The sequence below is a fragment of the Catharus ustulatus genome, chromosome 1, assembly GCF_009819885.2.
Source record: "Catharus ustulatus isolate bCatUst1 chromosome 1, bCatUst1.pri.v2, whole genome shotgun sequence".
NCBI lineage: Eukaryota > Metazoa > Chordata > Aves > Passeriformes > Turdidae > Catharus > Catharus ustulatus.
In genome coordinates this window covers 58,840,361-58,860,336 of record NC_046221.1, presented here as the reverse complement: position 1 = coordinate 58,860,336, position 19,976 = coordinate 58,840,361, and the positions used below count along the sequence as shown (strand labels likewise).

Sequence of the window (19,976 nt, the reverse complement as noted above, 5' to 3'; positions counted from 1 at the left end):
AATCCATGGTTTCCCGTTGTTCCGACGATGAACCAATCAGAGAACAGCTTATTGCCTGCCTGTGGATGGCAGCGTTACTGAGGGGCGGGGGTTGTTATCGGGGTGAGTTACCTCGGCGAGTTACCTCGGCATTTCGATAAAAGTGTGTGATATTTCTCTGTACTTTTTAAAGTGTTTTCAGTCTTGTGCAGCTACGGGGCTGGCTGGGCTCGCAGGGAGAGGGCTGGGGGAGCCTCTCTCCCTGCAGGGAGAGGGATGAAGCGGGCAATCGGCTCACAGGGAGAGGGCTGGGGGAGCTGCTCAGCCCGCAGGGAGAGGGGTAGAACGACCACTCGGCTCGCAGGGAGAGGGCTACAACGGCCGCTCGCCCCGCGGGGCTGCGAGGGCTACAACGGCTGCTCACCCCGCGGGCCGCGAGGGCTACAATGGCCGCTCGCCCCGCGGGGCTGCGAGGGCTACAACGGGACCGCTTGCCCCGCGGGCCGCGAGGGCTACAACTGCCGCTCGCCCCGCGGGCCACGAGGCTACAACGGCCACTCGCCCCGCGGACCGCGAGGGTCAGAGCGGCGCTCGCCCCGCGGGCCGCGAGGGCTACAACGGCCGCTCGCCCCGCGGGGCTGCGAGGGCTACAACGGCCGCTCCCCCCGCGGGGCTGCGAGGGCTAAAACGGCCGCTCGCCCCGCGGACCGCGAGGGCTACAACGGCCGCTCGCCCCGCGGGGCTGCGAGGGCTACAACGGGGCCGCTTGCCCCGCGGGCCGCGAGGGCTACAATGGCCGCTCGCCCCGCGGGGCCGCGAGGGCTAAAACAGCCGCTCGCCCCGCGGGGCTGCGAGGGCTACAACGGCCGCTCCCCCCGCGGGGCTGCGAGGGCCAGAGCGGCCGCTCCTGTGCCAGCATGGAGATGTGGCTCTGCTCGGAGCTCAGCTGCCTGCCCGCGTGGCTGAGCGGCTGTTTAAAGGCAATGCGGATCCATTGGGAATGCTCGCAAAATGACCACACTATTGTTCCTGTCTTTTTCGGCTTGTAAATAAAGGGTGTGTCTTTTTTCACTTGGAAACAATGTTTCCGAGGTCGGCAGTAAGCCAGTAAGCCCCGGTGATCCCGCGATTGTGTTACTAAATGACGACTTTGTGAAAGTTCGCGGTGAACTAAAGTGCGGCTAATATTCCGGGTGCGGCTTATTTATTGACAAAGACATCAATGTTGCCAACACACCGGATATGCGGCTTATACTCCGTGCAGCTTGTATTTGTGAATTTACTGTAATTACTGTGCAAAACTGACAGTCAGCTTCCTTCTGCATGAGTATACTCATACAGTTAGTAATTTTCTGTGAAGAAAAAGATGAACCACAGTGTATTTCTATTTCAGTATGTCAGTCTGTATAGATATACAGCTTCATAGTCCAGCAGGCAAAAGTTGAAAATGCCTTGATATAAACTAGAAACTGATAGCAGAAATGGATTCACAGTGGCTGCTAATATCACAACATGGAAAAGTTGTAGAAGTCACTGGCATTTACATTAGTGAGCAAAGTGAAGGCCAGTACTCAGCCTTGACAAACAATGTAAGTTCATCAGTTACACTGCAGGACTGAGATGTGTATTCAGGCAAGGCTATTTCAGATAATGAGATTCAATATATGCTAAATGGGCTACTTAAAGTCTTAGGTGTTCTGAGCACTGCATATTCATTCTTTTTCAACTACCTCTGTTAATGCATGCAATATTTGCACTAAAGCTATCGTATTTAAATAAGAAAGATGCTGAATCACATCCAAAGTTATGGTGGTTGAAGGGAAGTTCTGTTATATCCAATGGGAAATTTGGCTAGGAAACCAAAACATCTGCTCCACCAAGCAAGAAAAAACAATTCAAAGCAAGTTCTATGCTAGTATGTTCTTACTGGAGCAGATGATGTAGCTTTTTACAGAAGTAAAAAGCTATCACAGAATCATTGAAAGTTAAGAGGTTGGAATGGACCTTAAAGATCATCTAAAGATCCTAAATGGACCCTAAAGATCATCCTAACCTCCGCTGCCCAGCCCTACAGGTAAATTAATCTCTCCTTGGGCTGAATCTCCTTGGTTGAGAGACTCTTTTTGAATGTGCTTTCAAACTCTGCTGATATAAGCATTGTCAGAATAACAGCAGCTAAACAGGTTGCCAGGTGTACTCAGGGAGCTGGTTAGAACAGCTAGTATAAAATATCAATGCTCCTGCTTAAAGCTTTTCCAGAAGATTTCTAGAGATGGTTGGGAAAGAAATTGGATAGGCTGTCCTCTTTAGTTAGAAACTGTTCATTTCACTAGAAATAATAAAAAAGTTTTCTTCTCAAGGAGATTTGTTTATTGTGAAGATGCATGTGTGTTATGACTAGATAGAAAACAGTTATGTTTGTACATTCAGGATAATATTAGTCAAACACAGCCAAATTATGAGGCCAAGGGGTTATAAATATCTGACAGAGGAGTCAAGTAGATTCTAAAATGCACATATTTTGTCATATCTTTGGTGCCTCTCCATACTTAAGACTGTTTTTCACTGAAAGCTCACTGGGAGAAAAGAGCTTTTAAAGTGTGATGTTCTTTTCTGTTTGGAGCATTTTCTTTTCTTCATTTCAGACCACAGGCACAACATTCTTGCCTTCATAAGCAAAAAGGTGCTGGAAAAGCTGCTGATCAAAGATGATCAGAGAGCCCTACAGCAAAGAAACCTATTAGAATTTCTTGATCTAAGCATGTGATCTGTTATGTGATCTTCTTGATGCCTAAGTCTGAATTCTATCTGGATTAGTCTGATCATAATATATTTCAATTTGGTTAGGACAGAATGATATTTCCAGTTTTGCCTGTAAGAGATATTGCCTTGGCATGCCTCACCTTGTACCCTTTCAAAAGTTTAGTAAAGCTTCACTGCTTGCAGAAAATGAGGCTGTCTAAAGTGATACCCTTATTTTACTTTCCCAGATTACCTACCCCTTGGACAAAGTGGAGAAAGGCAGCATTTGACACTTTTCTCTTTTTTTTATATTTTTTTTCCAGATACGGAAGAGTAGAAATATGTTTTAAAAGACTGCAAATCTCTTTCATCATTTTATCTGACCTTCTTCATTCCTGTTCTCCTACTCCTGCAAAGACCAGTTTCTGAGAAAAGCATTAAACAACTTTTGAAACACTCCTCCTATCACTGGCTACTTCATAGCTTACAGCTCTGGGTTCAAGGGTGGGGGCCTTGTTTTTTTGTTAATTTTGTTTGGTTCTTCATGTATGTATGTTTTTTATTGTTTGTTTTTCTGGATTTTTTTTTTGTGAAAAGGTCAAATTGTGATTTCATTATGCAAATGGTTCCATTTTTCTGGACAGGTCAGGCGAATAGGAAAAAGGTATCCTTCAAAAGCTGGTTTTGTCCTTTGCTGTGCCTCAGCTTGTGAAACCAACACTAGGATGACGCAAAAGAATATAAAAGAAAAAAAAAAACCCACCAAAATATTCCTTGATAATAATTTACTTTTACTCTTTCTTTTCACTGAAAGCCTTTTCCAGTTGCTAGTAGACGGAATTTCACATCAGTTTTACCCCTGTGGAAGATTTTATTAATAAGAACAGTGAATTTGTAGAGCCATTGGACTATTTCTTGGGATTTGATAGCTTTCGCAGGTAATATGATAGAAATGATAGAAAAATGTTCTTCCTTCTAAACAGCAGTCAGAGTCCTCAGCCCTTGATTTCATTCTCTTTTTGCTGCTAGGAAGAAATATCCCATGAAAACAATATTCTCGTGGGGCAAATTTTGTTGTCAGACTCTGAGCACATGTATTAATGTATTGTGTGATGTGCCTGTGTAACTTGATATTGCAGAAAATTATCTGTTTCCCACATTTTTTTCATGGCCCTCTAGTAATAGCTGTTTGTCTGACCTGAAGATCTAGGAGGAGAGGGACATCAGGGAATCACATGGATGAATTCTTACTGAATTGATCACTGACTGAATAAACAGTCCAATGAAAAGGAAAAGTATTGTTGGATAAGGATGGACAGAAAAAAACAAAATAAGAATGTATGGGGAACATCAAGCACATTTATGTTTCTGGCTTGGGATCTTAATAGGAATCCAGCTAATTCTAAGCAGTTTTGCTTGTTTATGTTGAAGTCAAGATATGTACATATACATACAACTATTTTTGCTGAACAGCTTACTGTTCAGGATGAGATCTTACTGTATTACTCATATATGTATTTTTTTAAGGAATCATACTCCTGTCATGGATCTTTTCTAGGTAGTGAACATGCAAAACATTGGCTTAGGAAGGTAAATCTTTAGTTTCATGTTTAAAAGCCCATAACTTTGCAACCAAAATTTGGATATCTGCTCCTTCTTAAACTCTGCATATATAGGGAGGAGCATCCTGTGACACTAGCAAAAATTACAGCAGTAAGCTCAGACTAAATCCGTTTTAAAAGTGAACACATTCTTACTTAAGAGTGTTTAGTATCTGGGATTTTCATTATTGAGGCTAGAAACTCTCAATTGGCTTCACTGAACCATCTCATTTAAATGAAATAGAGGGGGACACGGTCTTCCCATTTGTGAGTCTGTGGTTCAATAGCAGCTCTGAGGAAAGTGAAAGGCTGAGAAGACAATGGCACCACTACCCACACTGAGCACATTCCGTGTTGCATCAGGCTGTGTCACCTCTTATCATTTTTTGACTCCCCTTGTCCCTTCTCCATCAGCATTCAGCCCCAGTGAGAGTAGTGGAATATGCCCTGAGCAGGTTCTTTGAAGGCACACTGATGAAATAACAATAAAGCTGAACTAAATACCAGAGTGGTGACAGTCTGTGCTTAGTTAAACTTCTTTGTGGAGTCTGGTGGAATATACCCTAAGAAATTGTTTGGTCAGAGGTGCAGAGTGATTTAGTCAATATGTAAGTTACTCCTACTTTTTACAGTAGCTAAAGACGCCTTAGATTATGCACATGAGAGAAAAAAAATCTTTTGAAAAAACTTTTTTTTAACCTGTTTCTGATATGTATTCTTTCTTTCTTTCTTTCTTTCTTTCTTTCTTTCTTTCTTTCTTTCTTTCTTTCTTTCTTTCTTTCTTTCTTTCTTTCTTTCTTTCTTTCTTTCTTTCTTTCTTTCTTTTCTTTCTTTCTTTCTTTCTTTCTTTCTTTCTCTTTCTTTCTTTTCTTTCTTTCTTTCTTTCTTTCTTTCTTTCTTTCTTTCTTTCTTTCTTTCTTTCTTTCTTTCTTTCTTTCTTTCTTTCTTTCTTTCTTTCTTTTTTTCTTTCTTTCTTTCTTTCTTTCTTTCTTTCTTTCTTTCTTTCTTTCTTTCTTTCTCTCTCTCTTGCTTTCTTTCCTTCTTTCTTTCTTTCTCAACTCATAGCTGATCTGTCCTTGTTTATCATGCACTGGCACAAAGGTATGAAATCAGGTTGGAAAACGTTTGTCCTTGATTATTAGGGTTATTCACTATTGGCAGAAGCTAGTAAAGGAGGTGGTAGATTTGATATCTCTTGGGGTCTACCAGTCAGACTTACTGTTCTATAACAGATGCTGTAGGGAAAGTTACTGATCTAAGCACACAGGTGTACGGCAAAATGGTCTTTAATACACAGACAGTCAGAGACAGACCTAACTGTCTCCTCCTTTTAACTTATTTATGTAAGCTACAGTTGATTATTAGCATTTTTTAGGTTATTTTTGTTGCAATTTTAAAAAAAGAAGTGAAACCCATTAACTTGGAAAATATATAAAGTGAAAGTGAAAGTGAAATCTAGAAATCAAAACCCTACAAAGAGACTGGGCCAGGTGAAAGCATCTGTTGTGGGGTTGCCTCCTTATTTTGCCCCCTCACCTTCCTGAAACAGTCTGAAGCCTTGTGCTGGTGCATCGTGAACCAAAGTATGTTATGTTTAGATACTTCCTGTTAAACTAGAGATCAGCCACTGTGCAAATGTATAAAAAAAATAAAAAATAATGATCAAAAAATACATTGCTGCTTTCTCTTATTTTATTCCACAGAGGAATCAACCAAAAACTAGAATAGGATTAAGTGTTCATCAGCTAATGGCCTATGTTTATAGTGTGAGAAAGGCTTTTTGTTTTGACATCTTTACCTAACTTTCTCCAGGTGTATAGAAATTACATTTTCAAGTGCCTTTCTTTTCCATCCTCAGTGACTACACAAGCAATGAATAAGTGAGAAATTCTGTAAATATTTCAGGCTGAAATTTTACAGAATTATATGGGAGCACCCACATGTAGGCACAAAGGAGACTTATGGTGCCAGAGTGCTTTTGGCAGAGGGCAGCACAGGAAGCTGTGTGATAAAGAGGACACTCTTCCACCTCTGCACGGAGACTGCTGGTGCTCTCAGAAAGCTCTGCCTAGCTGAAAGAGCACGTCTTCTGCTTCCCAGAAACTGATGTATAGTTTGAGAGGGAGAATCCAGGCACTTTCCCCTCCTAAAACAGAGAGGATGCCAGTATCAGTGGTTTGTTCTTTATCTGCGACTGATGTTCGGGGAACTAGCAGACCTTGGACTCATGGTGACATAGTGCTTGGATTCCTGAACACACTATAGAAAAAAAAGTATCAATATGTTTTCAGAGAATCATAGTATTAGAATAGTTTGGGTTGAAAGGGACATAGAGGATATATAAAAGCCATCTGTTCCAAACCCTCCTGCAGTGTGCGGGGAATATCTTCCATTAAGTCAGGTTGCTCAGAACCTCATCCAACCTGATCCTGAGCGCTTCCAGGGATGGGGCATCTACTGCCTCTCTGGGCAACCTACTCTACTGTCTCACCAGCATCTTAGTGTTTCATTGTGTCCTGCTAATTATTTAAATGGCTCACAGAGCAACAGGTTAGGAATGTCACTTATATTTTCCATGTTTGAGAAAAAATATAGATAAGCGAAGCCAACCTTTTTTTTTCCCCTATAATAAAATAGGTAGTAAATAATAATAATAAAAAAAGTAATTCTGCCATTTTTGATAGATTTAAAACATTTCAGATTCGTCAATCTAAGCAGCCTAAAGCTAGTTGCAGTCTTTTGTACAGCTCAGGCTGGAGTGAACACATTCCTATTTATATAGTAAGATGTTTAGCATCAGAATGAATCTGACATTTGGGGACCTGGTTCCTGATGGGTGAATTAAGGAGGCAAATACCTTTTTCTAGGTGTTTCATTTTTCAAGCATAAATTTTGTGATTGGACAGAAGCTTTCCAAAATACAGCTGGTTATGCTAGAGAAGAATGGTATATGGTGGTGTTTTTTGCAAACCATCCTTTGAGAATGAAAATGTTTGCATGTGTATTTTTAATGTTTGCATTACAAAGCCTTACAAGCTCGGTCTGGAAGCAAATATATTTCAAATTACAGAGCAGATGGTACTATGCTGCTTTGTAATCAGAAGGTCCTTAAGCTCACCTAGCTAAAGGTAAATACTACCTGAATTTGCTGTTAGTCCTTGCAATTTTTACAATGGTTCCCAAATCTGTCTTTTAATTGAAAAGTGCAATAACCTATTCAAATTAGTAAAGACAGAACCTGGCAAGTATAGTATTTATTTTTCTTTAACTAGAATAAAATAGTGTATTTCCAGGAGCTTGTGAGATGGTCTTAAATATTTCTTTTCTCCTTTTCTCTCATATTTCATTTCAAAATAATGAAATTATTCCTCCTTTGATGATCTATACCACAGGTTAGCAATTTATACTCAGAAAATGAGAGCATTATCAAGTCCTTTTCTTTTACACTTTTAAAATCCATGACCTCACTTAACAATTAAAAACAGAATGATACTTTACTTTCACGTGTTGAACCAGTGGTGATCTCCGAGCTTTACTGGCATGGCAATTGAGCATCATTCAAAAGCAGAAACATGCTGGTTGAGGAAGAGAAGGAGCCCTATGGCACTGTCTACATGCAAATTACTCCAAGGACCCGACATCACTGCTGGCCAGGTAGAAAGGAGGAAAAAAACCTTTGCTTTCACTTTTCATAATTCATCTCCCTCTGAAGTGAGTACAGAGGATTTTCCCACTTGTGTTATCCACAACATGACCAGGTCTTTTCAGTCTCAGATTAGTGTCAGTTGTGTATCCTAGTATGAGGCTTCTCCTACTCCCATGGGTAGACAAGTTTTGTGATCCCAGATATCCTTTTTCATGTCTGAATACTGTGTAAAAGTGAGATCAGCACAGAAGCAGCACATTTTACCACTGCCAATGCCATTCTTTTCTGTTAAAATTAAATGCTCTCTGTGTACTTCCACTTGATGAAACTGGTTTCCTGTGCTGAAACATCTCTTTTGATCCCTAGTAAGCACAGAGAATTCTGGTCTGTACCCAGTCAGGACTGGGATGCAGGCCTGTTTGAGGCATCAGCTCACCCTGCTCTGCAGACTTAACCACCAGGTAGAATAAAACAACTTCCAAGAAAGCTGGCTGAGGATCTGAAACTCAGTTTTAGCAAATTTATTTACCCCTATACTTAAGTGCAAGACAGCACACACTCACAAATTTCATAGCACACTTTGATTTTGTTTTATTTTGGTCTCTTCCAAGCACATACATATTATAACACCCTGAGTTTAGATACTATCCGGTGGCAGGAAGAATATACATAATTCCATTGTCTTTGCTGGTGGTTGTAGGAGTGCACCTATCAGACTAAATTGCTTTTGGCCACTGGGGTTTTCTAGTGATAAAATCTAGCAGTAGAATGCCAGAGTAGGCATTTTTCTTTTCTTCTTGCTTGGGTGATATTTTTATATGCATTTATATGCAATTAAAAAAAATCCTTACCGTTTTTCATGTAGTGTTTAGGTTTTTACCAGGTCTTCTTGTTTTCTACAGGCCCAGATTCTCATAGTAATATTTCACTACCCTTTCCTCCTCCCTATTGTTATTTGAGAGGCAAAAGTCATTGCATTCGCAAATAAGCTTAGTGCAAAATAATACTTAGGGCCTGATCACTTTTATAGTTCAGTTAGTCCCAGGGCAGCATCTGCGGACAAAGACTAAACAACAACGACATACACAGCTCACCACACACAGGATGTTCTGTGTAAAGGTGGTGCATGAGGGTGGGGCCACCTTCTTTTGTTGTGGTAGGAGCTGATTACACCACCATGAAATTTATAAATGAGAGACTATGTCTCTTTGTTCTGCTGATACTCTTCAAACTCATGCCCTAGTGCACTGTCTACCTTCAGCAGGGAGGAAGGGTGGGCACTGTTGCTTATCTAGGACAGTAGATTTCACTCTCTTGTGGTTAACCCTACTGTGAAAGGTTTTAAATAAAGTTAAGAAACATTAAACCTCTTGGTAGGAGCAATAAGGAGAAATTAACCAAGTTCAAGAATCTTAATCATATAAAATAGCCTTTTCTCTGCTGGCATTTTGCAGTGAATTCTATGTATGAGGTTGATAATAAACTTTAGAGTATGTTTATATAAGCAGAACTGATAATAGAGACATCTTTCCTGAGCTGACTTAAGATGAACAAAAGACCCCTGCTCTCTAACATTCTTCAAGGAAGAAAAAAAAGCAGATTGTTATGCTATGTTTTATATTCAGGAAATAGAAAACAAGTTAAAATGCAGGCTGAAAAATAAAACTCAGCACAAGTTTGCTCGTGGGACTGAGTGGGTAGAGTAATGAGAAAAATAGAGTAAAAACCTATTCAGCTTCTTAAGACTTTTAAGGAAAAAAAGGGAAAACCAAAATGAATGACACCAAGTAATGGCAAACATTCTCAATTGTTCTGAAATTAATTTTTAACAATATGTATTTATTGTTCTTGATTTGAAAAAAGAGACTTGTGGTCTCTGAAATATTTTTCAACATTTTCAGTTTTTCTGTAACTGAGTTTGTGTAGGTTCATCCTATTACCAAATATGAGCAGTGAGATCTCCCCTTCATTTGAATTCAAGTTGTAGAAGGTTTATTTTTTTCTTTTTTCATGCTTTTTACATCTAATACAGGCATGGTACTTCCTGTTTAACTTTTCAGCATCTGCTCCCCAGAGAGTCCTAGTAATAATCAAGCATTTTTTTTAAGCATAGTGGGAATGTTGCTTGGACAGCTGTTGTTTCTTCCCACTTGCCCCCTGGGAGAAGTTAGTGTCATTACCAATGTAGTTTCTAAAGATAGGGAAACTGAGGTAGAGAATTCAACTAGCTTATTTAAGGACCCCGAGGTAAATCTCACCTTTCTACTTTTCTCTTGAATGAAATCACAATCTGTGAGAGTATCTACACCAAGAACAGCACACTGCAGCTCAGCAGCCTTTAGCTCAGCAGCTTTAGACAAGTTGTCATTACTGTAACTTGTTGGTTTATCTAAAGATCCTTTATAGGGAATTTTGTCTGTCCTCAGTGGTGCCAGTTCCTGTCAGGAAACAGTTTGAATGTTTAACCTTGGGATTGTTGAGTCTGGATAGTCTCAGCATTCTTCAGCACCAAAAGCAGCTTGATCCCCCTTCTGCATCCACCAACTTTTGCAAATAGGGTAAAGGTAAAGCTGCCCACTTAGGCAGAGCATCCTTTTAAAGAGGCTACTACTTTGGATCATCTAAGATTTTCTTGCCGGTCGCATTTGGAAGTCTTGCTCTTTGGAGAGATCTTGGAGAGGTCTTGCTTTTTGAAGAAAAACATTGTTTTAAAGAAAAATTGAGGAATTAAATATTCACGTCTCACTACAACTATAATTCTCATGTAATGTAAGCAGGTCAAATATTAGAACTAACTCATTTTTATACCTGTTAGCATATTTGCATCAGTCTTTTGTTTATTTTTAATAAACAGTGCTTACACAGGACTTTTCATTGATTTCTCCAACTCTATCCCATCTTTAACCCATTGATCCATTACTGAGAACCTGAAGACAGCAAATTGCACATTCCTTATGTGCAGTACTTCTTTTGAGCCTGCAGACCATCATTTTAATAAGTAGGTCAGGGGTATAAATGCAGAAGAGAAGGTTTTGGCATAAAGCTGTAAGGCCCCAGACTACTTGCTCAATGAGGTTTTGAACAGGGTTCAGGGTTATTCATGTACTCTGAGTTAGAGCATGGGAGAAATATCGACAAGATATTCTCAAGAGGTCAAAATAACTAAAATACTTCACTGTCTGCTTCAGAAAATCAGAGAAATTTGGCAAGAGGTTTAGTATAGCATTCAATCAGCATAAAACACTTGTCAAAGCATTCACTTGGCCCTTCAACTTAGGAAATTTTAAGCCCATTTTATTTTAAGTTACCCAGAAAAGAGAATTAGAAGAAGAAAGAGAGAGAGAATAAAAATATATAAAATAGCACGCACATAGCTACCAGATTCTGAGTTCCAGTTGTATTTAGATAGAAATTCCAAGAGGTGGCAAGGTGAAGACGTAATTGTCTCATGTTTGACCTTAAATACCCCTAGGCCCTCCTGGGCCCATTCGCCCAGGTGGGACTTCTGGTCATTTGGCCACTCAGGACTTTGATTAGGGGCTCCAGAGGTGGGTGAGAAGCAGTGCTTCCAGGAATTGGCAGGTTCTGCCAGGCAGGGATACAGGCTCTGGAGGTGTAGGGTGTACAGGGTAGTGCATTGCCTTGCCTGGGCAAGGCCCAACCTGCCTCTTTCTCCACATACATGCACCTCAAAATGTCTTGAGACATCAGTCTCTCACAAGCTACCAAGTACAGTCCCTTCACTATGACTTGCTAAATGACCTTGCTCAAATTCTTATTGTGCATCACAGTTTCTTCATTTGTTTGGGAATGATAACATTTAATTCCCTTTAAACATATCTCCCTACTTAGGTACCTGTTAACTGTTTTGTTTAGAAAAATAACAGTAGAGAGGATGCACCTTCAAAAGAGGGGTTTTATCTCTTTTAGAGACCTATTACCTCAGTGTATGTTTTGGTATCAATTGGATTAGGGACAGAGTAGAGCTTTTTCCTGACTTGGCTATTTAAACACTGGTAACTTCTTATCCATGCCCTGTTACTGTGGCATATACAACAATCTGTTTGCCCTGGTGTGGTTTGCAAATCAGCCCTTTCTGTGCAGTTATCTACAGTATGTGCTGGGGAGTAGATAATAGTGCAATGTTTTCCATGCATATAGTCCAGTGCTGATGACATATTTTATTTACAGCCATTATTGTGTTGTTTCTCTATCCTTACTGTGTTGTTTCTCTATCCTCTATATATCTCTTGTTTTGGGAGGATTGGTTTTGCTGAAAGCAACCACTAACGTAGTTAAGAAACAGTCTGCTGTTAATACACACACACAGTATTCTCATTGAGGAAATGTTATTGTCTTGCTGGTTTTTGTGCAAGTTGCACTCAGCATCTTGAATTAAAAGGGGAAGCTTTATCACATTTTGTTTAATATCACTTCTAAAGGAGTGAGGATTACCAAAACAGGCATGTGTGTGTATGATCCCATCCATCTCTTTGCCAGCAGGTTGGTCAGTCTGCCTCACTGCTGTATTTTGAATCTGTACCCTTGTCAATTTTAAGTGTAAGAGAGGAAGAATCACCCAAGAGGTCACACAGCTGATGATGTTTTATGAGGTGAGGTAGCTGTGCACAGGAGAGAACCCTGACACAGTTCCAACCTTGACTTGACCACTGGTGAAACAAGAGTCTACTGGCAACTCAACAGCATATCACAGCACCATAGGGAGACCAGAGGCCCTGGGCACGTCTGCTGCCTTTGTAATGACTCCTTTTTCTGAATGCAAAGAGCTTGAGCTATACATTTCTCCAAGGCACCTGGACTAAGTGTGATAAGAAAGCTCAGTAGGGGCATTGATGTACCTGGTTGTTATTATTTGTAATCACTGAGTGGTCATATTTTCATTTCTGTGGCTTGGAAACATTTTGAGGGAGGTCCATGGTCATGGACGTGCACATAAGCCTCAGTTTCTGGAATTAGCCTTACCCAAGACCCCCACAAGGATCCAGAGCTGATCCCACCTCAGCCTGGGACTTTCAGTCTAGGCCTTGATGTAGGTGTGCCCATCTCTGTCCCCATGTCCTGGGTGGGCCTGGGACCTGCACTGGAGAGAGATGTTCTCCAGGATGGAGCCTTCAGACCTGAATCTTAGCTTGTCATACTGAATTCTAGGAGTAACACGCTCTGTTCTATTTCTATTTCTACTTCTATTTCTATTTCTAATTTTTATTTCTAATTTCTATTTTTTGTTTATATTTATTTTTACTTCTATTTCTATTTCTTTCTATTTCTATTCTCTGTGCATAAATGCTGAAAAGCAATTTAGTTTGCCTGAAATGCGGTGGGCTTTTCAGCACCAAAAATGGTTTCAAGGACACATAGCGCAAAGGCTACGAGTGGAATCAGGATTTTATTTTTGGGCTTGTTGTTATTTTTCTGAAACCATTTCACAGCCCCTGCTCAAAAGTGTTGACACAACGCCCATGTGTAGCCAGGAGCTGGGTGATGCATCTCAGTTTTGTTTGAAAAAGCATCCTTTGCTGTCTGTCAGTCTAGCAGAGCTACAGAAAGCAGCAGAATTGATACAGGCCAATCAAACCGTGTTTCATGAGGAGAACATTAATAATTAGTTTCAGTAACAATCACACAAAGGAAGAAGACAAAGGAAGAATGGAAGCGGGGCACAACAGGCTGTCTTCATGGTTCTCAAGCAGCAGGCAGCAACCTGGCCAAAAGGGACTGGAGGAGCCTGAGCAGTGGTCAGCTTTGATACTGCTGAGGAAGGTGAAAAGCCCCCAGGGATGAGTGCAAATCTGCCCAGGGGAAAAATTGCTTCTTGACCCTAGCATTAGAGGTTGACCACTCCCTGCACAGGTGAGAAAAATCCACTTCTACATCATCCCACAGATTGGTTTTACCTCCCAGGAGATGTCCAAATCCTGTTCTCCCTCAGACTGGACCTATCACAGGGGCCGCAGGCCCCTGGAAGGGAAGAATTCTTCCCATGCCTGGCAGGACAATGGTGGGTGCTGCAAAGCTCTTGGAACCCTGGTAACATCTCTGCGTCCCTTTTCTTACAGCTTCTGCTCCTGGCTCCACAGGGGATGACAGAGGAGAGCTCTCTTGTGTCATAATGACTGACCAGGAAATAGCTATCTTTGAACTTTCACTGAGGTGTCTCATTGCATGAAAGTGAATTTTGTATAACCACAGATTTTCTTAACACTCTTAGGAGACTGAGTGTCTCCAAGATTAGACCGTTTCTTGCATCACTCTAAAGAAACACAGTCTTGGTTCTCCAGCTTCTCTGTCCTGCAGATCCTTCTGATAATTACGGCAGGAAAAGCTAATTTCTTGACAAAGGCTGCAGAAGGGAGAAAGATGATTTTTACCAGCAGATTAGGCTCATTTTTTATGTGCAGTTGTCTACCGAGCATCAGCTCTGACATTCATTCTTTCATCTGGTATGCAAATCAAGGTGTGATGTAGACATAGGCCCAGGTGTTTATGTCCCTTGGCATCTCTCCAAGAATCAAAGAAAGAGTAGTACCAAAGAAGGGTTAAGAGGAAATACTGTGTGCACTCTACCCTGGGCAAATCTGAGGTTTCGTCTATAAGATGGGCTGCACATCCTACCAGTCAGAGTAAATAGAGTGGCTTAGAACTCAGCCTCCTTGCTGAATTAGTGTCTGGACAACACATAGTCTATCTACTTGTGATGCTACTTGTGTAACTATTCCAGTCTACAGTGGCACTACCAACATTGTGCTACTAAATATGTTTTCTCTGCTTCCATTACCTTGATGATAGACATGATCTTAAAAAAGAATTATTTTCCCTAAATTCAAAGAAAAAAAACACAAAAAAATACTTGCATCACTCCATATATGAGGGTCCTGAGAATCACAACCTTTTGAAGCCCCTAATAAAAACCCTGTGAGGTAAGTATTGCCATTTTTACCCCATTTTACATGCAGAAAAACTGAGTGAAAGTTATAGTCCAAGTAACTCAAGAAGTCAGTGAGAAATCTGGGAACAAAAAATCCAGAGTCCTGGCAGAGTTTTCTGCTCATCACTTTGATGCACTGAAGTCTTAAGAAGTTAAATGTCATGAATCCCCTTTATCTACTTCTCTATGAAGATGACAAATGGTACTGTCACTATTTTGGATAAACCCCCTTAAATCTATTACCAAACTAATATCTTCTGGCAAAATCTCCAATGAAATTACTGGTAACAATAAACATTTCCCCCCTCTGAGCAATGGAAAATCCAATAACAGTTTGGCCAAATCCATGCTGAGTACAGAAAATGGAATTAATATGAAAAGTGAATGTGCCTCAAAGAACAATAATTCTTCTAGTTATTTTTCAGCCTTTTAATGAATGTGAAACTAATCTACTTGAGAACAGGAAGGATTATGACTATGCAGAAATCTGGATACCCATTTCTAAAGTTTAGAAAATCCATTGCTTTTTGTTTCCCAAGACGTTTTAGGGTATGATTAATCACTCAAGGAGTTTAGCAAGATGGGGATGTTACTGTTGTAGCATTTGAATCAGTGATGATTTGAATGATGAATCAGTGATGATTTGAATCAGTGATGAGTTGAATCTAGCTCAGTTAGCACAGTGGAATCTTTTTTGCTTCTTAGGGTTCCTGCTAAGAACAGTGACTTTTCTTTTAAAGTCCTTATCATACTAATTATTCAATTGGTTGTTTTGCAGATCAGAACTAAGCATAAAATGAAAATATTTTGATCATGGTCATGTTTGACTTTTTAGTCTATTTATGTAAAGAGGTAAGAAAGTAAGATGTAGGTTCAAATAAACAGAGTCAAGAAGTTGAGAATGGTCAGATTCATATGCAGACCACTTCCAACTTTCACAGTGACCTGTAATTTTTTGGAAAATCAGACAAAATGCCTCAGATCCACCTATTACTGAATTCTGGGAAACATTATCTCAATTCAGATTCATTGCCTTAAAATTACTTTGACCAACAGTATTTTAAAAACAGTGAAGTGTTTCGCTGCATATATGTAGATAGGTAAATATAAATAAAGTTGCTTCTTCATTTTTCTTCATCAATCTGCATAATTTTGGCAGTTTCATCTACTTGTCTAAACTGTTGTTTTCTAACTACAAGAATGTTCTTTGCTACATATGTTGATGTGGTCTGCTGAGATGTCAGAATTAGGGCATGATTTCAACATCCAGTATTCTGTAGTGCTTAATTGTCCTACTTTCGATTTTGGAGATGCCTGTGTTTCATTTTACATCTATATTTGTGATTTATATTTTGAAACCTTTTTTTCTGTGAACTTTCTTCTAACTGTCTGTAATTACCCACTAACCTGAAAGAATCCTGTCTTTCAGGCTGAGAAACCCTCCTTTGCACAGACAGGCTGTGCTGAGTGGGATGGATGCAGCTTCTGAGGAATCTGTTTTTTCTCCACAGGTGAGTGAAAGCTAGGCACATTAACCATCACTGTTCTTCCTTTGTCACCACCAGCCATCAAACCTCAGCTGCATCACCTCAGGAGGCCAACTCACAACCCAGGAGACTATTTCCCTGCCTTACACAAGAAACTGGAGGAACGTCCGGTGAGAGGTAAGGTGTTTGATGAGAGGGGAAGAATGAAGAAAATTCAGCATATCTCCCAGACATGGAATAGGAAATAGCAGAAGAGATAAAGAGGCTTCTTCTGGAATGGCAGAAAGAGAACATTGTGGAATCATTGCACAGGCCACACTACATTGACAGCAGCTGCAATTCTAACTAAAACCAAGTGTATGATTTAACTATACTAGAATGAACATTTTGTTAGAAATTACTTCAATAGCCTTATTATTGTAGCATATGCTCACTTAGTACTAAAATATTGGTCTGTTACCTTGAAAGAATTACATACACAAAGTAATTGTATATGACTTACCTCCTGTCAAATTAAATCAATGCTTTCCTAGATTGTTGGTTTCTTATGGTGTTCTCAATGTGACCTTCTGTCTACCACTGTTAAAACAATTCCTATTTCAGACAGCATGACAAAATTTTTTTCTGCCTAACAGTACTGGGAATAAATGTCCTCCTGTCACAGTGTGAAAGTTATTCAGGAGGATGCAGGTAGGAGGCTGGAGTATAAAGAGTCCTCTCACTTCACTCACTAGAAAAAGAGCATATAGCACAACATTAAAATTGTTCTTTGCTCAAATTCTGTTTAATGTTAAATAACACTGATTGTCTTTTATGGCATTAATTTAGTTGAATTTAATCCCATGCATTCTTTCAGTACACAGTGTCCCACGGGCCTGACTTTCACAGTTGAACATGTCCCTTGTGATAAAGTTCCTCTTGCCCCAGATTTTGCACTTTGATAAACAGTGGCAAATAGCTCTCTGTCCTCTTTCCCCAAGCCCCTGGTGATTTACATACGACCTCAACTTCCCCTTTGCAGTCCTCTTTTTACTTTTCTCACAGGCAAACCTACTCTACTTTTAATTTTTCTTGCTGCTCTTCTCTATATCCTTCTTGGTTTTAATCTGATTTTGAAAGAAGAGAACAAGCACTGCATGCTGCTCAAGTTGCAGGTATACCAGAAATGTTTAGAATAATGTATTTACACTTTCTGTTTTACTTTCTATGCCTTTCTGAATAGATTTTAAAGCTGTACTTTAGTTTTTGAACCTCCTTGAGGACTGAACAGTAGTTTCTGTAGAATTCTTTATAAAAATCCTAATTAATGTTTAGCCCAAGTATAGACTTGGACTTGTGGAATTAGTGTTGCTCCTCTCTCTATGCATCTTTCTGCACTAACCAACACTGAATTGGTGGATTTGCCAACTATACTGAAGTAAGCTGCTGCTGTTTCTTTTCTACTGCTTCACTTTTTCGTTTCTGTTCCTCACTTGCTTTCTTCTTCCACTAAAACTTTTCCAAATCACATCTTCTGGAGAAGCACATTGAATTGCAGAAGCAACAATCCTTCTTTACTATGAAACCCGACGCTTTCATCACACTTTTAAATTTATTCATGCATTTTTATTTTTCTCCCCATTGTTAACTTGTTATTTGCCCATCTTAAGATCATATATTGCAATCTTCTTTTAATCCATGAAAACTCAGTAGCTTTGACATTCTTTTGATCAGGACCTTGGAAAAATGGAGAAAACCATTGTTATCTCCTCCAAGGAGTGTCAAGGTTTGTGAAGCAAAATTTCTTGTATAGAAACCTGTCTGAATGCTCTTTTTCTTGAAGTATTCTTGTTAGAAGTATCCCTGCCACCTACCAATTCTATTATTCCTGTTTCTGAAAATTTACTCACTGTTAATTAGGATGGTTATATACTACAAGTTTGTAATTGTGTTCAAGGTTAAAACTGCACCAGCTGGTACCACTGGTGCATGACAGTCAAGTTAAAATCAAGTCTGGTTGTCACAAGAAAAAAGCCAAGATACTTTCCCAGTGCTACAGATGCCCTTCACTCCATTAAGAGAGGACCAGTGCAATTCCAGCTGCACTCCCCTCAAGATCTCCCACATTTTTTGCAATATTTTGCTAGACATCTTCACTGTACTCTGATGTCATTGTGTTTCAGTTATTTTCATCCTTTGTACTCTGTGCTTCATGTTTGGGATGTTGACCTTCACCATCACCAGAACTTGTGACTCCAGCTGCAGGGCTGGGTCACTGCCTAAACACAGTACTGAAAGGAATGCACTTTAAAACCTCCTGTTTATGAAATGTGATTTATCTCTAGGAATTTTCTAAGAACTGTATTTTGCTTGTAGAATACCCTAAAATGTACTCAAATAGGCTGTATACTGCATATATTGTATTCATATGTATATGTATATGTGCAAAATTACATTCTCTTTCCAAACACATTTTCTGTCTGTGTTATTTCTTCCCCATAGGACACTACCTAACAGAGTTCTGCCTGTGGGCAGCAAGCACACAGCACTAGGTCACTTGTAGTGGTTGAAAGAGAAACCTCTTTTTTTTTTCTTTCATTATTGTCAATAGTTTATTTGTGTTATCATTCTTCTGTCACTAGTTTCTTACAAAGGGGGAAGTTTTTGTCTTTGCTCTCCTGGTCCATGCTCTCAGCTTTGCCATAAGGCAGAGATTAGCTGTCATTTTGAATCTACTGCTGTGTAGTCAAGGCACAGGATAATGAATTAACATATGTGAGGTGTCATCACAGACTCTGAGAATGGTTTGGGTTGAAGGGGACTTTAAATATCATCTCATTCCAGCCCCTCTTACATGAGCAGGGACATCTTCCACATGGGCAGGGCTCCATCCAGGATCACCTTGAACACTTCGAGGGAGCATCTGCAGCCTCTCTGGACAAACTGCTCCAGTGCCTCACCATTCCAGTAAAGAATCCATTCCTGGATATGCAGCTCAGAAAGCTGCATATCCAGCCTCTCATCCACCAGCACCCCCTATTCCTTCTCAGCAGGACTGCACGTGATCTGTTTATTGGCCAGCTTGTATGGATTCCGAGGATTGCTTGATCCAGGTGCAGCACCTTGCACTTGGTCTTGTTGAAAGTCACGAGGTTTGCATGAGGCCACTTCTCAAGCTTCTCCAGATCCCTCTGGGTGGCATCCTATCCTCCAGGAGTGTCAACTGCACCACTCAGCTTGTTGAGTCATGGGGAGTGCCTATGACTTCTAAAATTTAATGGAGTTCTGATCAGGTTCCTTTCCTCTCACACTCCTCCAGCTAAATCCCTGCTGTGCTGAACTGCTGTTTAATAGAGTCATCTCGAGAAAGTGACTGCTCACCCAAGTGGTTCAGAGACATTGTTTGATTATTTTTTTCCTTGAGCTGGAGAAGGTGAAGAATGCTGCCAAGACACTCACTGGTATTGGAAAGATATCTCAGAATGTCTTTTCCCTCTTCCAAAGCCTGAGGCTTTTGGCAGAAATAAAATACTGCCAAGTGGAGAAGAGAGGATGTTTGTGCAGAAGGCTTCTAGTGAATACCAGATGCTTCACAA

At 40.2% G+C, this 19,976-nt stretch overlaps 1 protein-coding gene across 5 annotated transcripts in view; it reads left to right on the top strand.

Annotated features, from left to right (window-relative positions):
* The window catches only part of PDE1C (phosphodiesterase 1C), a 255,859-nt gene extending 237,082 nt beyond the window's left edge, over nt 1-18,777 (top strand). For 3 of the 5 annotated variants that reach the window (XM_033078935.1, XM_033078973.1, XM_033078964.1), the window contains one exon: nt 16,480-18,777. In XM_033078935.1, the coding sequence (XP_032934826.1) occupies nt 16,480-16,649 (170 nt within the window). In that variant the 3' untranslated portion in view covers nt 16,650-18,777. Of the gene's footprint in view, nt 1-3,044; nt 5,019-16,425 lie in introns of those variants that run through there. The other 2 variants (XM_033078954.1, XM_033078944.1) reach the window with 2 other exon arrangements.
* The last annotated feature ends 1,199 nt before the right edge of the window (nt 18,778-19,976 follow it).